The following is a 10345-nucleotide window of genomic DNA, read 5'->3' as shown; positions in this document are numbered from 1 at the left end:
GGCAAAATGATCGATGTAGCGACCGTGTGCGTAACTCGTGGCAATTTTGAGATATCGTGCGAACAGAAAAGGGGAGAAAGAAAGAAGAATAAAAAGATGATCCCTGACAATATCCGCTAACGTTAGAGGATCACCAAAAACATTGAAAAGAGCAGGACACTCAGCTTTTGTGCCTTGTGACAATTCAAAACCACTCTCAAACTCTCATTCTTTCTCATCATGTTTTTTCATGGTGTTATTGTTATTGCATTAGAAATTTAAATATGTATTTGTTCAATTCTCATTCAATTCAGTGGGAATAACATGTAACAATATTGTTCTTATGTATTTTTGTCACCTTTTTAGTTTTTATTTTTATGAGCATATTATTTTGACCTTATTTAAAAAAAAATGATCCTATTTAATATGGTCACAATTTACACATCTTTAGGGAGCAAGCTATTGGTGGTGGTGGTGTTTACCAATGAAAACTTTTTGACTAATTCTGTACTACTGTACCACTGTAAGGAACGACACCTTGTTAAATTATTCTTCAGTGTTCTCTTGTGCTATTTAACTTCACTCCAATTAACTCATCCAGAGAATTTATTTCAGATTGATGATACATTATTTGCTCTTGGGAAAGAAATTCAAACACTTCAAAACCAACGGGAAGAGGAAGCTTCAGGGACGCTCAAGGTACTTGAGGCTAAACTCACTGAAAAACAAAATGCTGATACCAGAATTCAGACTTCGCTTCAACACAAAACAGAAGCACTCAACAAAGAGAAAAATAGTCTGAATGATCTTTTTAAGAGCAAAAAAGAGGTAAGTATATCATTAAGGGCAAAAAAAAAAAATGTTGTGTTGTTCTTTGTAACCAACTGAAATTTTCCAAAAATTTGGGTTGCTGTTTTTTTTTATTAAACTTTTTTAAGGGTCTTCCTTTCACTCAAATTTTAAATTTGAAAAATATCTCTGCCGAAATTAGCAATTCAAAACATAAATTAAACAAATGTGCACTATAAAGAACTAAATACATCATTTGAGATGAGTAGGGGATGCAAGATTTGCTGGTACTGTACCACTTTACCGAGTAGCATAGACACAAAGGGATGCTTAGGGGTGAAGAATGTATTACTAGTCCACACATCAAGCACCATGAGCATATTGTTTGGTATGGATTCTGGCACTATACAAAATGTACAGTATTATTATTAATATTCAGAAGTTGTCTATTTTTGTTGGCATTTTCCAAAAATTTGGGTTGCTGTTTTTTTTTATTAAACTTTTTTAAGGGTCTTCCTTTCACTCAAATTTTAAATTTGAAAAATATCTCTGCCAAAATTAGCAATTCAAAACATAAATTAAACAAATGTGCACTATAAAGAACTAAATACATCATTTGAGATGAGTAGGGGATGCAAGATTTGCTGGTACTGTACCACTTTACCGAGTAGCATAGACACAAAGGGATGCTTAGGGGTGAAGAATGTATTACTAGTCCACACATCAAGCACCATGAGCATATTGTTTGGTATGGATTCTGGCACTATACAAAATGTACAGTATTATTATTAATATTCGGAAGTTGTCTATTTTTGTTGGCTTGCCAACTTCCTTATTCAAAGAACAAGTCTAATTTTTTCAGATGAGTTCATGTTTCATTCGTAAATACACACCATTATCAAGCTACAGGGGCGGATCCAGAAATGTCCAAAAGGGGGGTGGGCCGAAAGTTGGACCGATTGAGACAACACTGTCGTAAGGAGTCCGGGGGCATGCCCCCGCGAAATTTTTGTGTCCTAGACGCCCGAACATAACATTTGAGGCATTCTTGGCCATCATTTTTTTCTTTTTCTTTCTTTTTTTTCTTTTTTTTTCTTTTTTTACCTCTCGAAAGAGGGGGCCGGGGCCGGGCCGCCTTCCCCCCCCCCCCCCCCTAAATCCGCCTCTGAGCTTCTCAGTGCTTTATAATAGGTATTTTGTGTTCCTTATTGTTTCTGTGCAGAAAAGAGTTTTCTGTCATCCTAGTAGTGACTATTAATTGTGGTGTCACCAAAAATGCCATACATCTAATTTTATTTTAACTGTTGTGGTAAGATGACCCGTTTTTTTAATCAGCAAATTCAAGAATTTACCCACAATGAAAAAATCATAAAATTTTTTGGACGATCCGGAGTATTGTAGAGTGTTGATATGAGGACTACCATATTCAAAGGAAAAATGTCACATACCAAATTTTTCAAAAACTAAACTGATCTGAATGAAATTTTTAGGAAAATTTAGTCAAGTTACAAGGAAGACATTATTAAATTGTGTTGATGATCTGGACTCAGATATGAATTTAAGGGTATTTTAAAGTACTTAAATGTTCCTTAATATCTCAAAATAGTTATAAATGAATCTAAATGGAACATTCTAGAATAGTTTAGCATGATCCTATAAAGAAATGATTAAATTTTGGTGATGATCTGGAGTAGGGTGTGGATATGAGGACCATTTAAAGATTTTTTGTGGACAGTTGATTAAATTATACAAAAGCAGTTTGCATTTTCTAAAGCATTTAAAATGTAAATTACTGTCATATGCATTAAGAGTTTTTGCTTTCAATCACTGAATCGCTACAAACTAAAAATGCACTGACCTATGTAGGGTTGGTTCATATAACGTGCAATGGTTATATATATAACCTTTGCATAACCATATCACCCTTGTTATTACCGTTGCAGCTATAGTTCGAGTCTTACTAACGTTGAGATAGTCTCACTGTTCTTTTTTGACTTGACTATAGAAGAATATTAAAAATTGCAATTGTTTATAACATGGTGAACTTTTGAACTGGTGGTTTGGGTTTGCATTTGTACTGTCTTAATGTGATGTGTTTTTGCTTTTTAGATTTTTTCTAGTTCTTGTTTACCTTTCATACAAAATTTCCCTGATTTCGAGTTGGTTTTCATGTGTTTTTACTTCTTAATTTCCTTTAATAATTTTCTGTATGAATTCATTTTTGTTTTTCATGTTATTTTATTGTAGACTTAAATGACTGTTTTTTTTTAAATTTCAACATCACTTCCCATTTAATGAGGAAAAGCCCTATGTCCTTTTTTACAATCAGACAGAGCAAGTCTTTATATTATTATTATTATTATTGTTTAAAATTGTTATTGTTATTAAATGCATGCATACATAAAACACTGAAAGCAAGCATTTACAACATTTTACTTACTGAAATGATAAATTGTATCCTGTAGTTTAGTTGTATCAAATTTGGCATCAATTTCACTGTAGTCGATGATCTTTTTGTGATGTTAAACATAAGAAAAATTAAAAATATTGTAGATCTCTTTTAAACAATAATTGTTTTCTCTTTCTAGGATGAAATACTTTTAAAAAGCAAGGATAAAGAGATTGATGAAAATACTGCAATGTATACTAAGCTACAAGAAATATGTAACACAGCTGCAGCAGCATTCACAAATGCACAAAAAAAATTGCAGGCAGTGTCTTCTGGTCTAGCAAGTGATGACAATGGAACTGATAAAACACTTGAAGCTGAATGGCGAGGTAAGTTTTAAAAGCTGGCTCAGATACAAAGAAAATAAAATTACCGATATGCTGGCATTATTAAGGATATCAAAAGTAAATTATGTTTCAGTCTAGTCACAAAATTGGAACAATAGAATGTTACCATTCAACCCAGGACACATCTTGACTGAAAATACCCCAAGAACTTGCAGGGAAAACAGCAGTTTTACAAACGAACAATTACAATATTTAAGGGTTTTTTAAACGTCTTTATGAATAATTATAGAGAAAGAAATAAAAAAAACAGTGATTAATTTGAAGTAAGAACAGTTCTCCCACTCGGAAGGGGTGCCTCGCATTCCATATCGCATAACTGTATGTCATTGCTAATTCATTGAGTTGTTTTTTAACTGTTTTGACTTTACTAGTAGTATTCAATTTTAAAATATCCTTTTAAGTCTGTTTTCATTATTATTTGTCATCAGACATAGTGATCCTATTTCGAGGCACAAAACTTAAAAAGAAAAGCCAGTGTTGTTAGATCATAACAGTAATTTGAATGCTTTTCACTTTTGTACTTGTGGGCTTTTTCAGTATTTGTCTCAAATGGGACTATATCCTGCAGTTTAATTCCAGCGATCTTTTTTATTGTTTCTTATCATGATACTTAAAATTTCAATGTAAATAAGAAATAAATATGGCGATAGTGGATCTCCCGGTCTGCAACTTCTTTGTATGTTAAAAAATGGATAGACGTGGCCATTTACAAGTACACATGATTTTATGCCATAATTAAAAGCAGATATCCATTACTTTATTATCAAGTGCATCAAACAGGAATGACGTTCAAACAGTCAAAAGCTTTTAAAAATCAATTAAAATATTGTAAGTAAATGAATCTAATATTTTCACCAATGTATGGATTTGACATTAACCCTTTCTGATCTCTGTGGATTATATCAGATAAAATATTTTAATCAATTTTGGAGTCTCACAAATTATGTAAAATTCTCTTCTCCTTGACGAATTGTCTATTCTCTTCGACGAGAGGGGGAAGCTTTAGCTGGGGCTATATTGCACTGTAATCATTACCAAGTAGCTTGGATGTTTGCAGTTGTTAGCTGAAAACTTTCATTGTTGAATTTTGCTTTAGATTGCACAAATAAGTTAACAAATGCGGGAGACAACCTAAAAAATGCACAGATGAAGTTGGAGGAAGCACAAGAAAGACTAGATAAAAAAATGTCAGAAGTGAAGGTTACAGAAAAGGAGTATGCTAAAGTGAAGAAAACCCTTGATCAAATCAAGAAAACAAAGGATGAACTTGAGGTACTTCAGTAATTTGTAATTATTAAGGGAGGGAATTTGTGTTAATGTATGTTGGAATGATACCACTTCTTATAAATTTTATTTTCAGTCAGAGATCAAGCGATTGGGGTTTGAAGACCAAATTGAAGATAAGTTGTTGAGAGAGAAGCAGTCACTGTCAGTGGATATTGATAAATTGCAAGATACCATTGTGAATTTAACAGAGAGGTAGGGCTATTGGTACAGTACAAAGCAATAATGCAAAACTATTAAACTTGGGCCTGGCCTAATACAGTGTATCTTGTCACTTAGATATTACATATACAGTAGAACCTCGATTTTACGTACGGTACGGGACCGGAGGGCGTACGTAAATCGGGGGATTCGTAAAATAGAGGTTGGGTTAAATTTGTGGTAACCTTTGGCCTAATACGTACGTAACGCTCAATATACGTATGTATGAACGAACGATGTTACGAAACTATGCCTACTCAGCTTCGTGTAGAAAATTAGACCAGACAAGTTTTTCCATGGTTTGCCACACAAAGTTAAGGAGGAAAGCAATTATTTTGAGCACCATCGGCAGTTGTTCATCTCACTCAGTTCACTTGGTTTAGATTATAACAACCCGGTATTAGACTCAATCAATGTTGCTGTTTAATGAAAATATGTTGCATTATGGTCTGTTTATTGTTATAGTTTATTGTTATAGTCTTTTTACTTATGGTTGCTCTGAAAAGGGCTGTTTTGTTCTGAATATTTTTGGGGTTTTTGATGACGCCATCATCGATACGAGGCGTACGTAAAACCGAGGGCTCGTATAACTGGGGTACGTAAAAACAAGGTTCTACTGTACAACAATTATTATCAATTTTTCCTAATCTTTAATATTTTAGTAGTTTGGACCCACAGTCAACGTTGCATATTGTTTTTATATTTTCTATCAATATTGGTCAATTATTTGTTGAGAGAGAGTGTGAACTAAATTTTGCTGGTAAAAAAAGTATTGAAAATACCTATGATTTGACAAGGTCATTGAACCAAAAAATAATAATTCACTTCTAATGGTCTCTATGTGTCTGAGCTACCTTTTTGTAGTTACATTAGTTACTGTCCTCACAAACCTGTTATTTTTATCTGGTACATCTTACTTTGGTAAATGTTTTTGAACTATTAAATTCAAAAGTTCAGTTTTCATAGGATATAATCAGAGGGAGTTGATTTTTTCTATATATTACTTTTAGTATTTTATGTGACTATGATTATTAAAAACATTAAATATAGTTTATAGAAAAAATTATTTTAAAATATTTTATAACTATACAAAGGTTTCCAAATCTGCAATTTGAATATCGTGATCCTGAAAAAAACTTCGACCGTCGAAAGGTTCATGGGCTTGTTGCTCGTCTCATGAAAATCAGTGATGTTAATGTAGCAACTGCCCTAGAGGTGTCTGCTGGCAAGAAGGTAAGTATCTATGTTTAAGTTGTCTAATTATGTTCTTATTTCTTTTCATTGTAATTGTAAGAGTTCATTTTGGGTAAAAAACAGGTGCAAGTATAAAAGCCACTTATTACGTTCAAAAATCTCTTCTGGATTTTTATAGTTATTAATATCTTGTATAAAGCCATTTTTAGGCCCTTTTTTAATAAATTAAACTATTGTGATCTAGGTGCTCAAAATAGATATATTTCTTCCGTGTCCTGGACCTCTTTGGTATATTAGCGATGTGATGTTAGTTCAAGGCGTGAACTGATTTAATCTAGTGATTGTAGCGTTTGGAGTTTGTTGTCACAATACCGGGGATAATGAATGCAACTGTAAATAAAAATATAGGGAGAGTAAATACAAATAAGAGAAAGAAATTAAGATAAAACACCATACAGACGAAAGAAAAGAAAATAAAAACAATGATAGGTTATGGAATGAGTTCTAACAAGAAAAACAATTTGTTACAACAGATGATAAGATAAGATACACTTTATAGCTCTAAGTCGGAAATTCAGTTCAGTTCATGATGATGATGTCCTGGGTTTTGTTTGAATAAATATCTGTGGAAATCAGATGAGCTTAAATGCAAGTAAAACAAAAGTTAACTTGTCAGGCCCGTAGCCAGGTCCTTCCGGGAAGAGGGGTGTTTTCTGGGCGAGGGTCCACGGTCGGATCCTCGGTGGGGGTCGGCAAAACCCCCAAAGCAAGTAAATTTTTGGCCTTTATGGGTCTAAATAATGCTAAAAAAGTCCAAACCATAACCCCCCACCCTTTGGATATGGGCCTGCTTGTAAAGTGAACAACAAATAATTGTTTGTTTCTTTCTTGTACTACAGTAGTAGGCCAACTGGTATGGTACATATACATGTGAAGTTGTTGATATATTTGTGCGGGTTACGGAACCTTAAAAATGTTCCAAAGCAGAATATTTATATTTAAATTGTCCTAATAATTTGATTAATATTTAGCATGATAGAGATATTCTAAATTGTTAAACAAATTATAATTTTTTTTTTTCAAATTCTGTTTTTGGTAGCTGTATAATGTAGTTGTTGATTCAGAGGTGACAGGAAAGAAATTACTACAGAAAGGGGAATTGAAAAAGCGCTTTACCATCATTCCCCTGAATAAGATCTCTTCACGTACTTTGAGTCCAGAGATCATAAATGGAGCCAAACGATTGGTAAGCAAAGTTTGATACCTACTTCTAGTAAAGTATTTTTGAAAAAAATATTTTGGTGCAGAGTTAGAGTAAGCTGCTCAAATGTGGCCAAGACATTCTATCCTTTTCACCTAAGAGTTTAAATGTGTAGTATGTGAATGACTGAATGAGTTTAAACTGATGCAACTTCACGACTAGAATTCCTCTGTAGGGGGATTCATATTGATAATAAAGACCTGTGGTGGTAATGAATAATTATTTAAAATATTTTACCCTGGTCATCCAATCAATCAAAAGAACTGATATGTCTTTGGGCTTTGGGAATTTCGCCAGTGAATGTAAGTAAAATTAATAAACAAGGAAGCCTATAATCATTTTGCAATAATTTTTAAAATGTTTATTTTAGTTATTTTATTGATTCAACAACTTAAGTTGATTGATATACAAAATGATTAGCACCTAGCCATCCAGTGAACTTGATTTGCTACTAGTTTAATTCACAAGGTATGTGTTGTTTTTTATTCTTTAGGTTGGAAAAGACAATGTTCACTTTGCTCTCTCGCTTATAGGGTATGAGAAAAATGTGGAAGCAGCAATGAAATTTGTGTTTGGTTCAAACTTTATTTGTAATAAGATGGAACATGCAAAATCTGTAAGTTAGTTCAGTTCTTATTAATTCAAGGTTACTGATTATTAGAAACAAGTTTAATAGACAGTCAAAAATCACCATCACCATGGTATAAGCTCCTACCTCAATGAAATTTAAACCATAGTTCCTTTATATAATGGCAAGATCACATCTTGATGCTGTGTTGAAAAAATAGTGGTATTTAACAAAAAAAAAAAGGAACTTTTATAACCAGTTTTTAGCTGCTTGTCACCGTTGATTGTTTACCTCGAGAAGTGACATCATGAGGCTAAAATTACGATGCAAAACCTATTGGCTAAATGATACGTTTGCTAATAATTAACAGTATCACAATGCATTTTGATACATTATAATGACTTAAATATGATGATATATCTTTAATCATACAAATTTCCGAAAAAACTAAAGAAATACTATAATACGCTTGAGTTTAAAAAAGGACCTACGGTTTGAAATTCGGTGAGGTAGGAGCTTGTGCCATAGTGGAGGTGAATTTTACATTTTCTTAAATTCTTTATAGTTACATAGTATTCCATGTTGATTTAACAAATTCTTAAATTATAAATATTGTATATGCAAAGTTGGTTTATTCTCATATACTAGCCTGTGTGCAGTAGAAAATTGGCGGAAAAATTTATTTTTAGTTATTCTGAATCAGTCAAAAAAAAAATTCCCATTCCTAGGGCTTGTGCAATTTTTTTTTTAATAGCACATTGAAATTGTGGCCTAAAAGACCCTATTTTGACTACTTAAGATTGGGGTAGTAGGGGAATAAATTCAAATCCAAAATGGCATTGAAAAATTGCTTGACTTGACCGATAAGATTTGACTTCCAGATTGTATGGAAAACACAACAATTTGGCATGTAAAATAAGACCGACTTAGAGATTATTTAAGTTAAAGTTGACTTTTGCAAGTTCATCTTATACCCAATGGAAAATGAAATAATGAAATTTTGCTCTAAAAGGCACGATAATTCCATTTTTTGATCAGGGTAGGGGAAACATATTTACATTTTTAATCACTTTTAGTTTATAATGAATGTGAAAATACAGTGGTGACCTCAGAAATTTGCTGAGACTGGCTTTGTCCCAGGGTCTGACTAGACTAATGGTCAGGGGGAGTTTTTATGGCTTAATATGGCACAAACTTGTGCTTTTAAACTAGAATATTAGGAATTGGATTTAAGATCAAATTTGAATCCACATGGGAATTTGAATTTTATTTATCACTAGGTGACATTTGATCCCAAAATTAAAACCAGAACAGTGACTTTAGCAGGTGATACATTCGATCCATCAGGAACACTAAATGGAGGTAGGAATTTCTTAATCTAAATGCTTCAAGGAGAGAACCTAACAAGAAGCCCCTATTTAAATTTTTAAATATGCCTTAAATAATATAATTTTTTTATTGATTATTTTTTCTAATGTTGCCATGCTTTTGTTTTCTTTTTTGTAATGACACTTTTGGCTTTGTAACCTACTATTAAAGAAAAAAAAAAAACTACTACTGTATTAAGCAGCAGTGGTGGACTGTCCAGGCAAGCAAGGTATCCTCTGCATACCCAAGCTAGAACTCCTAAAAATATATTTTATTGTGCCTTTTCTTCTTTTTATTTAGCATTTTTTTGTCCATAATTTTCTATAAAAAACTTAATTTTTCTAATTGATTGCTAAGTTTAATTGGAATGTTTTATTAGTTTTTATCAATCTTTAGTCTTTTTGATATCTAGGATAGCTGGCCTGTTATGACATACTCTGTTTAGAATTTTGTCATGGTTTTCTATACTGTACTGAAAACGTGTGCGAGTCAATAAAAGTGGTCACATACCCTACATTGGTTAAATGTGCTAAATGAATGGTGGCGCTAGAATAGCAAATTTAACACTGATTTGATAGGACTACATCCATGCTCCTCTTCTCACTTCTTCAGGCTTCCACTGCTTTCCGCACTGCCAAAGGCGTAATTTGTGTTACCTGGCATTATCTGCCCACAGACAACTAGTATAGAAGAAACTTCCATAAATTAAATTGAGACTTGTTGAACGTATATGTTATATGTATAACTACGACACATAATGACTGTCAAAATGTATTATAGCACACATGATGCATAAAGACTTTTTGATCCCGACCAGTTAAAACAAAATGTAATTAGACTGGAGTAGAATATTAATAGAATGTGTTGATAATGATACGGCTTCCATAAGGTTTTTTTACAATCAT

At 32.7% G+C, this 10345-nt stretch overlaps 1 protein-coding gene across 1 annotated transcript in view; it reads left to right on the top strand.

Annotated features, from left to right (window-relative positions):
* Window positions 1-10345, top strand: part of LOC117120397 (structural maintenance of chromosomes protein 2-like) — a 55794-nt gene that overhangs the window by 17873 nt on the left and 27576 nt on the right. Inside the window, exons 6-13 of the mRNA XM_033265437.1 lie at window positions 595-807; window positions 3357-3546; window positions 4661-4836; window positions 4925-5043; window positions 6144-6282; window positions 7343-7489; window positions 7998-8120; window positions 9353-9434. Coding sequence (XP_033121328.1) covers window positions 595-807; window positions 3357-3546; window positions 4661-4836; window positions 4925-5043; window positions 6144-6282; window positions 7343-7489; window positions 7998-8120; window positions 9353-9434 — 1189 coding nt within the window. The remainder of the gene's footprint in view (window positions 1-594; window positions 808-3356; window positions 3547-4660; window positions 4837-4924; window positions 5044-6143; window positions 6283-7342; window positions 7490-7997; window positions 8121-9352; window positions 9435-10345) is intronic.

Source organism: Anneissia japonica, unplaced genomic scaffold (genome assembly GCF_011630105.1).
Source record: "Anneissia japonica isolate Jap-2015-1 unplaced genomic scaffold, ASM1163010v1 scaffold287953_len805160_cov178, whole genome shotgun sequence".
In the NCBI taxonomy this organism is placed as follows: Eukaryota; Metazoa; Echinodermata; class Crinoidea; order Comatulida; family Comatulidae; genus Anneissia; species Anneissia japonica.
The sequence above is the reverse complement of the archived record's forward strand: the minus strand, read 5'-3'. Positions and strand labels throughout refer to the sequence as shown.